Genomic DNA, 18454 nt, shown 5'->3' with positions numbered 1-18454 from the left:
TGTGTTTTTTTTTGGAGAAAAAAGTTTTGAAAGCGGGAAAAATCCATATATTAGCCGCGTCATTGTTTAAGCCGCCAGGTTCAAAGCGTGGGAAAAAAGTTGCGGCTTATAGTCCGGAAATTACGGTACATAGCTGTAGCTGTCAAAATCAATCACAATTGTATCACAACTAACGTATCAGTGGTCAGTAGTTGCTGTGTAAGAGTTAGCTCTCTTTGGGATAAGGTTCAGAGGTGCTGTAGGATCAAAATAACCGACCCTGCATCCCTCCTTGTCTAATACTACTGTCGCGGTATAGTACTGTCTCTAGAGTATTATGCTCAGTGTTTAATAGGAGAGGAGTCTCCTATAAAGCTCTTTCTCTCTCTCTCACTCGTTTCCTCTCTCTTTCTCACTCGTTTCCTCTCTCTTTCTCACTCGTTTCCTCTCTCTTTCTCACTCGTTTCTTCTCTCTCACTTTTCGTCCAGTTCAGTGCATTAACGACCCCACTGGGGTCCCTCGCGTGTTTGTCGCAACGCCTGCATTTAAGAAATAAAAAAGAAGCAACACACAAACTAAACTGGCACAGTTCGGAATGAGGTACTCACGGTTCACTCCAGTTTAGAAAAAAATGGTGGTTTTCCATTCTAAATTATGAATTTGTTCGAGAGAAGTGTGTAGGGTTGTGTTGTTGTGCGTCCACGATACTAAATACAGCCTCATCTGTGCCTGTTGTTTTCTCACTGATGCGCCTTATTGTTGGTTGTAGAGTCAGAGCGGAGCTTAGGGGAGGCTGTCAGTCACTATGGATCTGACAATACCTATTGGTTAGGGAGTGGGCGGGACAGCCATATCCAACACAACCACACACTCACTGACACTAACATCTTCAGGGGTAAATGATTCCACTCGAAAATAAGGTGTAGGCCATCCACACCCCTCACACTTTCCGTAGGACATATAAATACAGCATATCAACCTGGGAGAAGACTAAGGATTACAATACAATAACAAAGTCTCTGTCCTTCAGTCACTTCTTTTAGAGAAGTGGTGTCTAAACAGTGGACTCTTTGGGCCCCTCCTGTGCTGCGTTCTTGCAGCTGTAGAGCCATTTGATGACACGGGCGTTCCTCTCGATGATTGACACCCCCGTGGTCAGCTTCTCGGCCACCTCCTCCTGGAAAAGCCCCGCCTCTCCTGAGTGGCGGGAGAACTCGCTGGGCTCCGAGCCACCACCCCCTCCCCCTATGCTCCTCAGCACCAATGAGAGCGTGTCTACGTCGCTGGCCCCACCCAGGAAGTTCTCAGGTCCCAGCCGGTCCACCATGTCCAGGTCCAGCCCGCAGTAGTCAAAGAAACGCTCCTGGTCAGACAACGCCACTGAGCATCGCAGAAGCAGATCTGACTTGGAGCGTTGTAGTCCTGAACGCCACCGCGGTGGTGGTGGCGGCGGCACCCGCTTCCAGATGTCCGCCTCGTTGTCAGTGTGGTCACTCACGTTCTTGCCCTTGGTGATGCCATTGCCATTTCTGGTACCATTGGTGGCGCCAGTGCTAACACAGCTAACACTATTCTTAGTCCGCTCCAGTGTACAGCTGAAGCTAGGGCTGAGGCCAGGGCTGGGCAGCGGTGAGCGCTCGTGGTCCGTCTTACTGGATCTCCGGCTACCCGGCCCTCCCTGTCCCCCGTCCACGGTGTCCTTTTCATTGGTCCAGGACATGCGTGAGTCACCATCCCGCGACAGAGCTTTCTCCTCGCTGATCACCATCTTCTGGGTGTCCCCCTCGCCCCCGCCACTCTTCTCCCGCATGGAGCCCTGGAAGAGGCGGCGGACAAAGTTGTACCCCTTTATCTCCATGTTGGAGTTCCCCAGTATGACGCCACTACTAGGCAGGCTTTTACACTCTTTCTTCTGCCGGTAGATGACCAGGGAGTCAGGCCGCAGCATGCGCTTACCGGTGCTCCTCCTCAGGATGGGGGCACTGTGAGGGGCTACCAGGGGTATGGAGGGTGGTGTCCTGGGGGTCCTGGGACTGGGTGGGGTCACCTTGTTGGCGTTACTCCTGTTCCGTGCTTCCACATCCACCGACGTCCTCCGATTCTCCTTCCTCGAGTCATCATTCTCGTTCTCGTCTCGTACGTTGAGTGGGCCGGTCAGGGTGGTGAAAGGGGCAGAGGATCGACGGGGTGGCAGCCGTGGGGTGAGACTCCCAGGCACGGTGAGGGGACGACGGTGTGGAGGAGGTGGTGTGCATGGCACCAGGACGGGCTCCTGTTTGGTGTTAATGACCTGCTGGCTCTTAACGTACTTGGCCTTGTCTGCCTCTAGTCTCTCTACAGCGCTGATAGATCGGCCCTGGCCCCCACCCTCCATCTGCCTACGCAGGTAGTCCGGGCCCTTGTTGAGGAGCCTCAGAGGTGAGGGGGATCCTATGGGTGTTAGCGGTTTCATGGTGCTCCACCCTTTTGGGTAAAGACATCAAAACAGCAGCCCCAAAATGGCTGCCTTCTCCTGCAGCTAGTGGCGAAAGGTGTTCCCCCTGGATTTATTGTTGTACCTTTCAAGTCTGGTGTGAGCTTTTCAGTAAGCTTTCTGCTTCAGAACTAAAGACATAGCAGCTCCCATTCTCACTCACAGTTCCTGAATCTCTCTACTGAGGAAATAAATAGGTAGCAATTCTGTGACCACATAGGCCAAGTTTGTTGTGGAGCTTGCTATAGATAGCTTATAGTCTCTTTTTGGGCACTGTTGGAGCCCAGACAAATTGATATCTCTATCTAGTATTTACACAGGCATTTGGATAAATGGGCAGGGTGCAGGGAAATCCTGTTGCCACTGGCCAACAGCACTCCCAAATGGGATGTTCTCCTGCCCACAGCGCAGCAGAAATAGCAGGCAGAGTTCACTTTGAAAGGGTTACTATTTTTCACCCTCCCCCTTTCTCTCTCTCTTTCTTTCTTTCTTTCTCTCTTTCTTTCTTTCTTTCTTTCTTTCTCTCTTTCTCTCTTTGTCCGTCTCTCTCTGAGCGATCACTCCTTTTCCGTTGATCTTTTCACTGAAGGTTAGCCCTGGGAAATGAGATATAATGGCCTCAAATATTTGCTTTGCGAAGGAAGGCAGTCTGAGGGACGCTGGGTTCGAGAGACTCCTATTTGTTCGGCCGCCGTCGCGGTTGAGGTGACCTGAGAGTGGGCGGCACCGGGACACTTCGGACGTTGATGGACGGATGAAGGACTTGTCCTTGTCCTCACCTCACCTGCACTCGCAGTCCCTGGGAGAAAAAGATTTAAAAAAGAGAGGTGTTAGCACGACCTGCTTTTCTCCAAGGCAGCAGAGACAGAGAAACAGAGAGAGACCATATGGCAGAGAGTGACAGTAGTCCCTAAAGCTCACACTGAGCTCATGTCGCACTCTTTAGAGCTGGAATGAGTCCTGTGTCTATCAGGAAAGAGCTGGGCCAAGCTCCCACGCATGCACTGAGCTGACTGCTATTGGGAATACACAAAACATGCCAATCCAAGTTTTACGAGGAATTGAATATCTTGGAGGCTACATTCATTGTAGCAATCATGCTTCTGCATTGATATTCATCACACCCTGTAGCTGTGAGAGAATGTGTCTGTGTGTCTATGTGCAGAAGGAGACAGAGCTCAACACATCTCCCTAAACGATTTCTCCTCAACATGCGAGGTTGACAGAGAAGAGGCAATCGCTCCTAATATAAAATTGCATAATCAGCTGTGATGAGTTGAACAAAGTTTCTGCACACCACATTTGAATTCCTAAACAGCTGCAGAGAATACTTCACGAACACAAGACCATCAATATTTAAAAACCCTGCAAAATAAAACTGCTATGTAAACCAATACACTTCCAACGCAATAACTCTCTCACAGTCGCAGCGAGACAGCTTGTTCTCCGAATTAGCAAGCCCCAGTGAAAGATAAATTCAACTTTAAACCAAAAGTAACTGGAGTTGTTTGAAAATGGTACATATCTCAATGACATGTCGCGTAGAAAGAGAAGACTTATTTTTAGGGGAACGCATTGCGCTGACTTGGGAGTAAGGAAGGGAGGGGACAAGGTTGTGTGTCTATAATGGGATAGGGAGCCTAAACCAAGGCGCAGAGAAAGTATTTATAGCTAGAGAGCATCCCAACATGATTATCGTGTGTGTATGTGCGTGCACTTGCACGCATGTGTGTATGTGTGTGTCAGCATGTGGCAATAAGGCCCTGCCCATTAAATTGTTTGTCTACAGAGTTGGTTTGCAGATTATCAGGCCTTTTGGAGAGCCTACATTCATTTATTTTACTGTTATTTAACTAGGCAAGTCAGTTAGAACAAATTCTTATTTCACAATGACGGCCTACCCCGACCAAACCCTCCCCTAACCCGGACAACGCTGGGCCAATTGTGTGCCGCCCTATGGGGCTCCCAATTACGACCGGTTGTGATACAGCCCGGGATCGAGACCAGGGTCTGTAGTGACACCTCCAGCACTGAGATGCAGTGCCTTAGACCGCTGCGCCACTCGAGAGCCTACATAGGCTGCCATCTGTGGTATAGCAGTAGAAAGACCTTGTCTGTAAACCCCAAAACTGCTACAAAAACCTGAGAGCACAGGTGGTGGCTGTTTTTCATTTACTTTCCCCCAAAAAGTATTAAGAAACTGGCCCAGAAAACCAAATGTGCTCCTTCTGCTGTGTGACTGCTGAAGAATCAGAGTGGTATTGTTCTCAGAGTGGCCTGAGGTGTGATACAAATAAGTCTATTTTGGCTCTTTGTTTTTATGAGGCAAAACAATGAGTGACCTCCTTCTGACAGGAAAAGGATCTATGTCTGTGGTGTTTTTAAAGGGTTTTGTGTACACATTACATAACAGTATAAGGTTAGTATGTTGGTACGGTTCAATAGCAAAGAAACAGAGGCACTTTGCAAATAGCAAGTACTTTCCATAAGGATCCTAGCCCTATTGATCACGAAACAAACCCCCAAGACTTTACACAAAGTCCTATGAATTTGTGAAAAAGCTAATTACTGGCACCATGACATAAAAAAGGGGGCTTACCTCCCTACCTCCGGCGTTTAGGTTGGCTCTCTACCGTTCAACCTCCACACCTCTCTCGCATCAACCCCCCTCTGCCCTGCTGTCACAAGGCCTAGAAGACCTACTATTATAAATTCAGTCTAGAGAGGAGGGGGGACGGCTACACTTTCCAGATGTCAGCAGGCGAGGCCGGGAAAGGTACCCATTGTTTGGAATAAGTTCCGGAACAAAACTCAACAGGTGCCAGAGGAAAGAGCCTAGACAGGGATAAAAACAGGGATAAAAACAGAAAGGGTAACACTTTATTTGGATGGTCCATCTGTAGATGCTCTAGATCTACAGACTATCAGTAACATTTCAACCAAGTACTGTATCTACTAACCCCTAACCCTAACCTTAACCCTGATCGTAACTCTAAATGTAACCCTTACCCTAAACCATATTCTAAACCTAACCCTAACCTTAGCAAGCAGTTGCCTAGTTTGTTGATAGTATGACCATCTGTATCTACAGATGGACTATCCAGACCATCCAATAAAGTGTGACTACAGAAAGAAACTGGGAATGAAAAATGTAGCGGGAACTAAGGGTAGCGTTGGTGGAGGTGGTGGGGCATCATATTTACCACGCACAGTTCTTCCGGAGGATATGTGCTCCCTCAGACAGCAGGATTGCCGTTTCAAGTGGCAGGATTATGCCAGTGGAGCGTAAAGCAACATTAGTGCCTGCCTATGAACTCAAATATGGGGTACTGATGACCGACCCTGTGTCCAGTTGTTCAGTCCAATCTGAATAGGAGTTGTATAGAGTTTGTGGCATGGAGTAGATCCTGGTTTTAGTACTGACCAATGGAAGACAAAAACGGGTGACCGCAGGATGTCGGAGTCAAGAGCTAAGCAAATACGAATAGAAACACGTTATATGACAAAACAAGGGAGAATGTTTCGAATGTGAAAGTATAACTCCATAGACCATACGTCTTTTGAAAACCACTGCCTTTTCACCAAGACCAAGTTGAAAAACCATGTTCCCCTCTGAGATTGACAGTGTTCATAAGAATGCCTTTTGTTGTTTGAAATGTAAACGTCTTCTGAAGGCATTGTATTCATTAGATGTGACAACAGCCGTTTGAAGAGAGCCAGCCAGTCTCTGATTAGAGGTTATCTCTTGCTCTGAGCACTGTGAGTACTATCACTGAGAACAATGCATAGATCAGTGTGAATCACAACGCTAGCCGTTGGTTGTTTGGGATACTATTTATTACTTACAAACCAGACAGTGGCCCAGATTTAAGTTTGCTCATATTGCTTCTGGACACACATGGTGATTGATAACTGAGAGAAGATTTAGAAATAGACAGGTTTAGAAATAGACAAGCCACAAAGTAAGAAAACAGGTTGGACCTGAAAACACAGGCTGAGGTCAGTAGACCAGGTTGACGCGTACGTACGCGCGCACACACACCCACACACACACACACACACATACACATACACACACACACACACACACACACACACACACACACACACACACACACACACACACACACACACACACACACACACACACACACACACACACACACACACACACACACACACACACACACACACACACAGTGAGAGCGAGGGGTGACCCAACCTGGATTTACACACAGACAACAGCCTCCATTAACTCCATTGACTCTAATGAGACTAATTAGTACCCAGCACCCTTTACTGTGATCCTCTCTCTTTTGAAAAGCGTGGCCACAGCAGAACATTCCTCCTATTACACTGCATCGCCCCCGCCCTGACTACCTCCTTCTCTCACAATGGGTAGTTATTAACCTCTTCTGTATCCCTCTCATCTCCCTGGCTTTCATACGTCACCGTCCATCTCTCATCTTTTTCTACCTCCTCTCGCGTTCTCTCTCTCTCTCTCGCTGTATTTGTCTCTCTCTCCCACCCCCCTCTCCCACCCCCCTCTCTCTCCCTGCTTTCTTTCGCTCTGTTTTTCCCGCCCACCCTGTCGCCCCCCCCCCCCCCCCCCCCCGTCTGTCCCCTCTCTCTCCCTCTCTGTCTGTGAAGCTGCTAGCCCGCCTGCAGGGAAGGCTTAACCAGGCGCTCCATATAGCCCATAAGAAGAAGCAGATGTTTTGTGTCACGCTGCATCAGTACAGACAACTGGGGCCGAGAGAGTAGCGAGCGCGAAAAGGGTCCGACGTTCCGTGGTCACAAGGGTCGCGTTGCGGTTGTGTGCACAACAAATGGATTCGGCTCACCCAATTTTGCTTTTAATCAATGGTATTATTTGGCCTACTTGGTTAATGAGTATGACCCGGGTTTGATAAACCAAAAGCAAAGGTCATGCCTATATGTTTCCCACTGCACAGCTCAGAGGACAGGCCTAATTCAAAAACAACTAATTCAATTTGTTGTTAACTTTGCTACTGTTTCAAATAGAAATGCTGCTAGAGGTAAGCTATATCAGTAAGCAAAGACATTTGACTAGGAAGGGTTAAAGAGTGCCAGTAGATTTCTGTTGATTACTCTGGTGGGGAAGAGAGGGCTCAAACCCAGGAAGTGTTTGTTTGGTTCATGAGGACTTCATCATCTACCCACCAATGAACCAGCTAGAGTCCAGAGCTAACATAGCATATCCAAAGGAAACCGGCTGTCCTCAGTTTAGAAGGTTAAAACAAGTTCCACTTTGAAATATGCATTCAGAGTGATAAACACAAGATCAGAGGTACATCAATTCTCAGAGAGACCACCTTTGAAGCACTTTAAAATGTGTTGACCCTCTTTGTTACCTGTCAAATAAACGAGGGGCATCTGCTGTGATCTATCTCTCAATCTTCACCCCTATATTTTCTCCTTTCTCTTTCTCCTGTATTCCCCTTTTCTTCCTGACGTTTGAAACATCTGGCTCCTCTCTGTAGGATGAAACAGGCAGAAGATGGAAGACCGTCGCCATTGGACTCATTTTAACCGGGACCTATTCAGGATTCTCTTGCGGCGTTTGTAGATTCTATGGATGCACTACACGCCCAGGTCGACAGCGCCATGTGTGAACATAAAGACTATGACCACTAACGGTCCAAATGAACGGTTCAATCCTGTTGGGCCGTTAACCAGCACTACAGAAACATCTCTAGAGGGTGTGTTCTAAGGATGGACAGAGAATTGGCTCCTATAGGGCCACAGACTAGGGCCACAGACATTACATTATTAACGGCTCTAAACAATGGCTCTCTCTGGGTCTAGTAGATAAGAAGGGAAAGACCTGGACTACTCCATCTCATTAGCTGGGGGAGGACAAAAAACAACATGACAATAAAAAAAATAACAGAGACGGAGCCAGGGGGACAAACACCCCTCCACTGGCCCAACAGACAAAGCCAGTGACACACCGTAAATCCCACCACAATGGCGAGGCTTCGAGTGCCATCAGGCCATTAGCTACTTGATGTATGGTTGGGGGGGGGCAGGAGGCGGGGGATGTTGAAGGGTGGGGTGGGATGGGGGGGTACCTCAGACCCCTCCACTGTCATGCAGGGGGGCATCAGGTCACAAGGGGGACGACTTAAGGGACCGCCACCTCACTAGACCTCCTCCAACCGTAAAATAGACGAGATGCCCACTTAACTCACTGAACGTGGCTCTTTTGTCATTCAAAGCTAATCACTGGAAGACAGTGAGTGGAGCGTCGAAGCCTATACGTGCGAAATAGAGACAGCCAGTACAGACGTGGAGATGAACGCAATCTGTTCTGCTCTGTATCATTACCACTTTACAGTCTATAAGTCAAATATTTATATGAGCCTAGTCCAAGCTTATTCAAGGTTGGGAAAGTCCTTCAAGTCCGAAGCCAACAAAAACCTGAGGTACAGAACGTCACTTAAAAAAAGCACCATTGTTTAGCTACTCAAAAGACACATGGACTACCTGATTGTGGCACTGGAGGTGCAAGACTGCCAGCCCTGGTCAACCTCTTATCAGCTCTCACACCCGTGCAAAGCTAATAAAGGTTGAAACGGTTGAGATAAGACGGCCAGACTTCCTAGACTATTCTAACTTTTATCAACAGATCAAACCGACTCCCTTTTTTCCCCGACAGCAGGAGCAGGCACCCTCCTGGTCGAGCTGATAACCACAGCACAGTTGACCTACAGTATGTAACCCAATGACTCCATACTGACTGTGTGTTACACATTTTAGACCTAATGCATGGAAAAATACAATTAAGCATGTGTTTTGCCCACATAGACAATTCTACAGATGCAGAAAAACATAGCTCTCTTCATTGGCCTTTCAGTATTATATTCGTTCAGATATCTTTCCAATGGAGCACTACACGTAACTTTGACTTGTCGTGGGGGACACCCCCCCCGCCCCCTCCCCCGTCCCGTCCCTAGTGGAAGTTACTGCCATGGATGCAACCTGTGTTCCACTCCGGACCTCTGGAACCAGTCCCAGCCCCTGACTCCCTGTTAACCCGTGACACAATATAGTGACACCTGATCCACTCTCTGTCTACAGCTCAGTGGTGGAATGTTAAGCCTCCACTATATTGCCTCACTGTCGACGAGTGAACTAACGTACACTTGGAAGGGGAACCTATCAAGAAAATGGTGGAAAAATGTATTATATAAAGCCTATATAAAGACCTATAAGTCCTTCTGGTCAGGATTTTGGGGAATGCAGCTGAGGTCAAAAGGGAGATGGGAGAGGTTGGTGGTGGATTGGGGGGAGTGTGTGTGTGTGTGTGTGTGTGTGTGTGTGTGTGTGTGTGTGTGTGTGTGTGTGTGTGTGTGTGTGTGTGTGTGTGTGTGTGTGTGTGTGTGTGTGTGTGTGTATGCCTGCTTGGGGGGGCAGTAGGCTTCTCTGCAGGTATGTGGTGCCTCCATCCCAGGTCTGGATAGCTTTGTGTACATATTCTAAGCAATGACCACCACTGTTACACCTATAAATGCCAACATGTCTTTATGTGGCCAAACAAAACGAACCCTCTGTCAAATATACTGCTGAATGCTGTGTGTGTAAGAAAGAACCGTGTTGGGTACCAGAGACCCCCCCCCCCCCCCCCCCCCCCCCCCCCCCCGAACCTCCCAAATACACCATCCTGGGGTTGTATGCATAGTACTGTACACACACATAAATCTGGGCACATCCCGAAAGCCCCTGGAGTGTTAGATTATGAAGGCTGTTCTCCCAGTGAGCCCTCATTAAAGCTCTCAGCTGGTGTGAAAGCTCTAACTAGAGCTCTTGCTGGAGACGAGCCAGATGTTTGATTTCAATAAGTCGGAAGAATTCGCCCTCTCTGAAACAGCATACGCCGGTCTCTAATGGTTTCATAGTGTTAAAAGAGAGTTTGAGGCATGCGGCCAATTTCCAGAGCCTGTAAGGGAACGTCCAACAAGACGAAAGGGTTCATGTCTTTTCTCTTTCCACTTTGTGTTAGTACACAAAACACATTTAGTCAGCGCTGCAGTTTTTCATGTAACCACGTATCTACTTAATAAAAGGCTGACTATTTAGACGCTACAAGTTTAGCACAGCTGGGCAACTTGTGTGTAAGATCTGTCTAAACATGAGGGTGTCTGCATTTACAACCTCTTAGCACTCTAAATAGAAAATAACGGGGACCCCAAAACATTTTCACAGAAGTCTTACAACGTCGCTGGGATGTTCCAACCAGATATTTTGTCTGTTATAGCATCATCCAAGTGTTGGAGGGGCAGTAAAGGGTTATCATTTCGTCATGGGTGGTGGGGTGAGGCTCCTCCAGCTGTGCCTCCCTAGTGTCCATTGACCAAACATCATGTCATCTCTCAACACACTGACACATCCTAGCCAATCACTGTGCCAGAGGACACCCACTACCACCACTCACAGTCTCACACTTTCCATCGATTAGCTATCTGTCCCACTATGGATGAACCATGGCCTGAATACAATGTACCGACCTACAATGTAGGCTACCAGCCATTTATCACCAACCCACCACCAATGTGACAGACACAGCTATCAACTGAACGGAAAAACCAATACGACTCGATTAGCTTACCTTTCAACTTGACCCTGAGGAAAAGAGAGAATGTCAGCTAATTTGTTTTTCATATTTCCCTGCGAAAACATGCCACATTTACAGAGGCCCACCAAGCATCGACCACTTATGACTTGCCCTACTTTTGTATTTTTTGGGGGATATTTCCGAACCGAATAAAGGAGTCAACCATGGAGAAAACTAGATGAGGGTAAAACCTCTCAAACACAGACCCAGAACAAGGCCCAGTGTTTTCCTTCCTGCCATATGTACTAGTGTGTCACCTCCACTGAACCTGCCAGCTGCCTTCACTCATTACCCAGTCGTCGGCCCACGTCTCCACAAAAAGGCCCCAAGTGCCACAGAAATAGACCCCCGTTCCTCCTCCTTGCCCTGTCAGAGTCACCAAGACTCACGATAGTGGGTAGGATGGAATGGACGGCAGTCTCGGAGGCTGCCGGGCCCAGCGCTGCCGTGTCTTCTTAATTGAAGGGTCCAGACTGTCATGTGTCAGCGACTGAGTGGATATTACAGCTCTATGGGTGATTCTGATTGGATGTGGCAGAGCCACCGAGGTACCCAGCAGGGCTGTGAACAATTACAGGGATGTGAGAGTGAGAGGGAGAGGAGCTCCCACAGCTGTCACCACGACACAGGGGACCAGTAGGAGATGGAGGGGCGGACCACCTTTCATGATTTAGTTATGGATGATGAATTATTTATTGGGTTAGGGGCTGATAGAGATGGGTCTATGGATGCTACAGTGTGAGGAGGGTTGAGAAACGCGACTAGATTAATAGGGATGATGGTCTGATTTGTTGTGCCGCCGATGAAGATTCTGGAGGGGCACTTTTAGCTCATGCACTCTTAGAAACAAGGGTTCCAAAAGGGTTCTTCAGCTGTCCCCATAGGAGAACCCTTTTTGGTTCCAGGTAGAACTCTTTTGGGTTCCATGTAGAACCCTCTTAGGTGCCGAACGGATATTTACTGCGATTCTCAGGATTCTATATGTATTGCAATTTGATACTGCGGTTTTATTGTGATTCGATGATCCAAACATATTGCTCATCATATGTCTGCTGTAGGGGGACGTTTTGATCAGTCATGGAAATAAAATAGCTGAAAAAAAATTGCTCACTATTTAAAAAGAAGATGGCGAACAAGCTATGAAGGACTAATACAGGAGTTTTGGTGCAGGTACAGCCCTCTAGCACAAACAAAATACTGCGATATCGTAACAAATTATATGGATGAGGCTAGGTATCTCAAAAGCACCATCTCAAACACAACACATTTAAAGGCCATCTCTTGACAAGTTCCTCTTTTTGAATATTTTGTTCCTCTGAACCACTGGTGAGGAAGTTCCCACAGACGGTGGTAACAATCTGCCAAACCAGGCAACAGGAACATTAAAGTCAAATTATAAGCTCCGGTTCTGACAGTTTGTGGGAAGACTGATGGTGTTTGAAGTTTCACACAGCAGTGATTGTCAAATGTCTCACACCAGCTGCCTCTCATACACACTCTCTCTCTCTCTCTCTCTCTCTCTCTCACACACACACACGCACACACAGACACACACACAGGCACCCACACACACAGCGCCAGGGGGAAGGTGATGTCACTTACAGGACCCTTTACCCTCTAATTAGGAACCTGAGCTTCCCTCCGTAACTAGGGGGCTTCACCTTCTGTAACTAGGGGGCTGTACACGGCAACCATGCAACAGGAAAGGGATTAGGCAAAACAAACAAAATACAATGTGACACACACAAACCAATGATTTTCATTTGGGTTAATGACTGATTACAAGACTGGTTTGTCAGAGAAAACATAAGAGTTCAGTGGAAAGTGACTGCGGGTTTCATGGACTTTAAGTGATAAGAAACACACGAGGGGCCTATTGTGAACTAAAACCACGAAAGGCCCTGTGGCTTCCACTATACTTCAGCAGTTCAGATTGATGTGGGTCAACGCCAATGAGATTATACATGTGGAGTCTCCAAAAAAAAGAGAGTGCAAACATAAATGAAAGAGAGAAACGAAGAATGAGTCTGAAAGAACGCAGAAATAAGAAGATGTGTCCCATAGGTGGTTCAGCCCGGTCCTACACCAGAGCACACATGGGTCAATGGCATACCACTGGTCAATGTAAACTGCTATTTGTCAGTCTAGTATGCGACAGGTGTATGTCTGTACAACGTTTGTTGCTGGATGAACACGTGGCTATGCATTTACACACACAAACCTCCAGAAAAACGTCACCGTGGGCAATGTGACATTTTTGGCCCTGACTCGACCGCCGCTTGTGAGTCCTCGCTTGGTCAGTCAGAGACCCGGATCCCACCACTGCCGTCAACACCGCGGAGGCCCGGCCCATGTTACATTTAATGTTAGTCATCCTAATGACGTCAGGGCTCCTGTCATCGCTCCAGACCGGGCTGCTGCTGGAGGTTGGCTTTGCCTGCTCTGTTTGTGCCGCTGGGTCTGCCGTAGCAGAGGACATCTTCCAGCCTGGCTGCTCTGGTGGGATCAACTTCAAAGAAAGACAACAGCCTTTATTACAGCCGCTAAATTAGCAGTGTGTGAACCCACTGCCATAGGTGAAAAATACACTACAGATGTTAACAACTGTTCCATGATGCCAGACTGTTCATTTGCAGGTAGTGTAAGTCAGATCACCACTGGTTCCCGCAGACTGGGAGCCATGAGCATAGGAAGAGATGACGCCTACTTGTGTTCTCATATATGGCAGATCTCAAAGCTCATTTCCTAAGGATGAACTTTAAAGGCCAAATACATCAAGGAAGTACACAATTATCTGTGCGATGGGGCAAGGTTGTCTATATATAACCTTCCACAAAACACTGGTGAATGTCCTAAATCTGCCAGGCTCCTGTCCTCACAGCCAAAGATCATCCCTTCTCATCTCCAAAGAGCGACTAGGAATAGAGAATACCACTGAATGGGAGGTTCTACTGCCATGACTGTGCGTACAAATGCCGAAGAATCACAAATGAGCTTTATCGTTCAGTAACGTCATACAAAATCAAACTAGCTGCATTGTGGTGGGGGAGATCATGTTGGGTCCCTGGATAGGAAGTAAAAGTAAATCAGCATCATCCCTACTGCATGACATACTAGCACAGCTGTCCATGTCCGCATCTTAAAACATGCAACAGCCTGTCAAAATGGAACAACACCACAAAGTTACCACAGTGCATGATTAAAAAATACCACTGTTGCTCTCCTATATAATCGGAGGGGGAAACAGACAGCTCTATGGACACACACATGCACCACAGTAAGTTTGTTTGTGGTTGCAAGACAAAGGAGTGCCCTTTGTTTGGTCTGGTACTCCAGGTTATTTAGACTGGCCTTCAGTGGTATATGACTCCACACTAATAATCCCCACTCTGCAAGTCTGGATCTACTATCTCCAACTATCAGAAAGAGTTGGTGGGGGATGAATAGAACATAGGCCACACAATGCTCTGGCCCAACCCTAGTCTAAGGGAACTTGAGCAACACCCAATACTGAGTGTGAGATACGAAAGACAAGTCAAAACCTATTGTGTGGTAAAATTGCATTAGAACCTTGTTGAAGAACTACTGATTTGAGCTCCTCTACCTGCTGGCTATGCCATATTGTGAGATCTCAGGTAGCGCTGTCTTCCACCCATGTCTCGCTTTTTAGGGGACTTATTTGGGTCATCAGTGCCTAATATCTTCCCTATAGGTCCATTGCCATTGGCCTAATGTCTAATCCAGGTTAGACTACAATCTGCATGAGGCCACATAAAACGTTGCCATTGCAGGTAAACAGATGCCACACAATGGCTACAAGGCAACATACACTGAATAAAAATATAAATGCAACATGTAAAGTGTTGGTCCCATGTTTCATGAGCTGAAATAAAAGATCCCAGAAATGTTCCAAACACACACACAAAAAAAAAATCTCTCAAATTTTGTTCACAAATTTGTTTACATCCCTGTTAGTGAGCATTTCTCCTTTGCCAAGATAATCCATCCACCTGACAGGTGTGGCATATCACGGAGCTAATTAAACAGCATGATCATTACACAGGTGCACCTTGTGCTGGGGACAATAAAAGGCCACTCTAAAATGTGCAGTTTTGTCACAGAACACAATGCCACAGATGTCTCAAGTTTTGAGGGAGCGTGCAATTGGCATTCTGACTGCAGAAATGTCCACCAGAACTGTTGTCAGAGAATTTAATGTTAATTTCTTTACCATGTCGTTTTAGAGAACGTCCAACTGGACTCACAACCGCAGACCACGTGTATAGCGTTGTGTGGGCGAACATAGTTCCCCATGGTGGCGGTGGGGTTATGGTACGGGCATGCATAAGCTACAGACAACACACACAATTGCATTTTATCAATAGTCATTTGAACGGGGGAAAAAACACTGTGACGAGATCCCGAGGCCCATTTTTTTTAAGGTATCTGTGACCAACAGATGCATATCTGTATCCCCAGTCATGTGAAATCCATAGATTAGGGCCTAATGAATTTATTTAAAATGAATGATTTCCTCATAGGAGCTGTAACTCAGTAAAACTCAATGAAACATTGCACTCACTCATGGAAAAGGACACGGCATTAGAACGAGATCAGATGGTTTGAAGCTCATCCATCATTTCTTCTCATGCCCTAGTTTTTATCCAGATGAAAATATTATGGTCCAAGGTAGTATGCCTCTTTTCCAATCAGAGCGCGGATGTTCAGTCTTATCAGGAAGTCATTTCACCCGATCTCACTTTTATTTGTTGTGTTCATAATATATATATATATATATTTGTTTTATAAATAAAAAATATTTTATCTCGACCGTAGTCACAAGCAGTCGTGAAACTAGTCTTAACGACTAGAACAGCTCACGGTGAGTCAGACGAGGGGCCTTCATGTATAGGTTACATGTCATGTGATGAATTATAGTACATGTCAACTTCTCCAACAACGCTGGCCTCCAAGGCTGACAGTTAACCTTTAAAATGCCATGTAGCACTACACAATCCACTTTATGCGCAAAAATACATTACTTGTGCTTGCAGTTTATATAAGGCATGTTATAGCCTATCCATCTGGAATGACAAACTGACTGGCACACTGCCTAAAATAGATGCACAATTATACTTATCCAAGAATACCAAGTCAGTGCACCCGGCTTGAAAGTAGCCTACTTTGCGTTTAGTTATGTTGAGGACAACTCTAGCATGCGTGCATAATTTTGTATACTCCCGTTTCCAACATGATAAAACAGGCATAAATAAAATGTTCCTCTCTGTGAGGCATTTCTGACCCGTTAGCAAAATAACCTCTCATCCGAATAACGCACTGCCAAGACTCACTGAATTCACCTTGTTACATTGCCTAGGGACACGTGTCCAGCGTGCGCTCCAGCACCATTCAGTAAACCTCCTCTCGACAATTACCCTTAATATTCAGTAACGTAATATAATAGCCTACAACAGAGTTATAAACAAGCTATTCTCCCATTTATCCACATATGATCAGACATAATTTATTGCATTATGTACAGCTCAGATCATAGTTGATTAAACCGTAAATAATATGGAAGTAATTATTGTCAATGCTCAATGCTGAAGGCTATTAATTCACGATTGAATTTCGACGCTGAAGGAAAACACTCCTCAAAACGATGAATCCTATTTTGATTGTAATTTACCTAGTAATAAGATCTACAGTAGGCTAATAAACGGGCATTCTAACTTTGTGCTACTCAATCAATTTAAAAAGAGATTTCATGCTCACCTTGTGTTGTGTTGCTCTTCATGCATGTGAAGGTGTCCTCTCGTTTATTTCTGTTCTTTCAACCGCTGGGACGGGACATGGATCTGTCCGAGTGGTTATCTGCTCCGCTTCTTATGTAGCCTGGTTTATTCTGCAGATAGTGGGACTGACAGACCGCTAGCTTCTTGTCTGCTGTGCTGCGTCCGCTTCCTGCGCAGACTGCCAGAACACTGGGTGGTTTACGTTGTAGCAGCTGTGCGACTCCGTGCCACAGTGGGGAGTGGGCAGGTAGGGCGTTGTGCAAACTGACTCCTGTTCAGCCTTTATGTCGGGGTGGGTGATTGACTTTGTTTTTATTTTTCAGGGCCAGGTAAGTTTTAATCAGATTCAAGATGTTTAGTTAAAGTATTGTACATACATAATCACCGATTATGGACAGGAGGACGATGATAGGCTATGCCTTACCTAATGTACTTCAGAACAATATTGAAGACGAAACTGAACTTGGTATTAGACATTTTTAGATTTGTATGGCTAAAATAGATTTGTGTATGGATGGGCTACTCATTATACATTTAGTGTTATATTTTTAAGAAAGCTACATGATTCACAATTTGGTACTTTACATGTTTCACTCAATAGATGTTTGATTAAAGCCACATCCTTGGGTTTGCGTTGGTTGGGAAAACCAAATTCATAGATAATTGAAGTCATACAATTTAGGGCGGTAGCAGACTGTCTAGATGGCTACAGAAGATTATATTAAATGAACAAAAGTCACTTGGGACTGGGACATTTACTCCGCAAACAAACAATAAAGATATCAAGGGATGTCCTGAATCTCTTGCCTCACTATTGTTAATTCATTTGGGGTTTGAGGGAAGTCTCCTCAAAGGACCCCTGTGGTGGATTATGGGGATGAGTGGGGATTGGTGGGGCATAGCCTTATATCTACAATCCTCATGAGACATGATTTGTCTCAATTCTCTTTACACATCATCCCTGTACTTGATACTATTTCCTGTGCTTTGTCTATACCTGATGATGATTGGCTTATAATGTGATTAATTGTTGTATAACAAAAGGCTTGTTGTACTGTTGTTCTGGACACTCAGATGTGACTGTAGGGGACAGTTAAGAGTTAATCCAGGGTGTGGGATAAGAGGTGAAGTTTGCCACAATCTGCAATGATCATTGTTGTTTTTTCTCTCCTTCTGTGCTAGTGCTCCCTCCGTCTGTGCCTGTCCCCCTTCCTCCCTTCCTCCCATAAAAAACAGCCAAAAGTGCCAGACTCCAAAAGGTTGGGTGACCGGGGGAGGAAAGGAAAGAGATAAAGAAGGGATCCACACATTTCACACACACACCTGTTTTTCATTCCCGTGCTCTCATCACTCTTGACAGGGCGAGTGAGGTAGCACAGCACACTGTAACTGGAAATACTCTGCACGCAGAGGCGTCATGCCCATAGGGGGCACAGGGGCACATGCCCCCTCAAATTTGTCCTCTTTTAATAAAACAAAATATATAGAGTTCCAGTCAAAAGTTTGGACACACTCATTCCATGGTTTTTCTTTATTTTTTACTATTTTCTACATTGTAGAATAATAAT

The 18454-nt window shown here is 46.1% G+C and overlaps 1 protein-coding gene across 1 annotated transcript; it reads right to left on the bottom strand.

Moving 5' to 3' along the window:
* Window positions 1-391: 391 nt before the first annotated feature.
* LOC115177072 (protein FAM110C) lies at window positions 392-17096 on the bottom strand. The gene is made up of 2 exons (XM_029737563.1): window positions 16867-17096; window positions 392-3252 (listed from the first exon to the last, which is right to left on the bottom strand). Exon 2 carries the CDS (start codon window positions 2430-2432, stop codon window positions 1035-1037), a length of 1398 nt encoding a protein of 465 aa, XP_029593423.1. The 5' UTR covers window positions 2433-3252; window positions 16867-17096; the 3' UTR covers window positions 392-1034.
* Window positions 17097-18454: the final 1358 nt, after the last annotated feature.

Source organism: Salmo trutta, chromosome 3, assembly GCF_901001165.1.
Source record: "Salmo trutta chromosome 3, fSalTru1.1, whole genome shotgun sequence".
Taxonomy (NCBI): Eukaryota; Metazoa; Chordata; class Actinopteri; order Salmoniformes; family Salmonidae; genus Salmo; species Salmo trutta.
This window is presented reverse-complemented; position numbering and strand designations above follow the sequence as displayed.

What these genes read in the sequence shown, in the direction of transcription:
- LOC115177072 (XM_029737563.1), bottom strand. Translation starts at nt 2,432, where the DNA reads ATGAAACCGCTAACACCCATAGGATCCCCCTCACCTCTGAGGCTCCTC.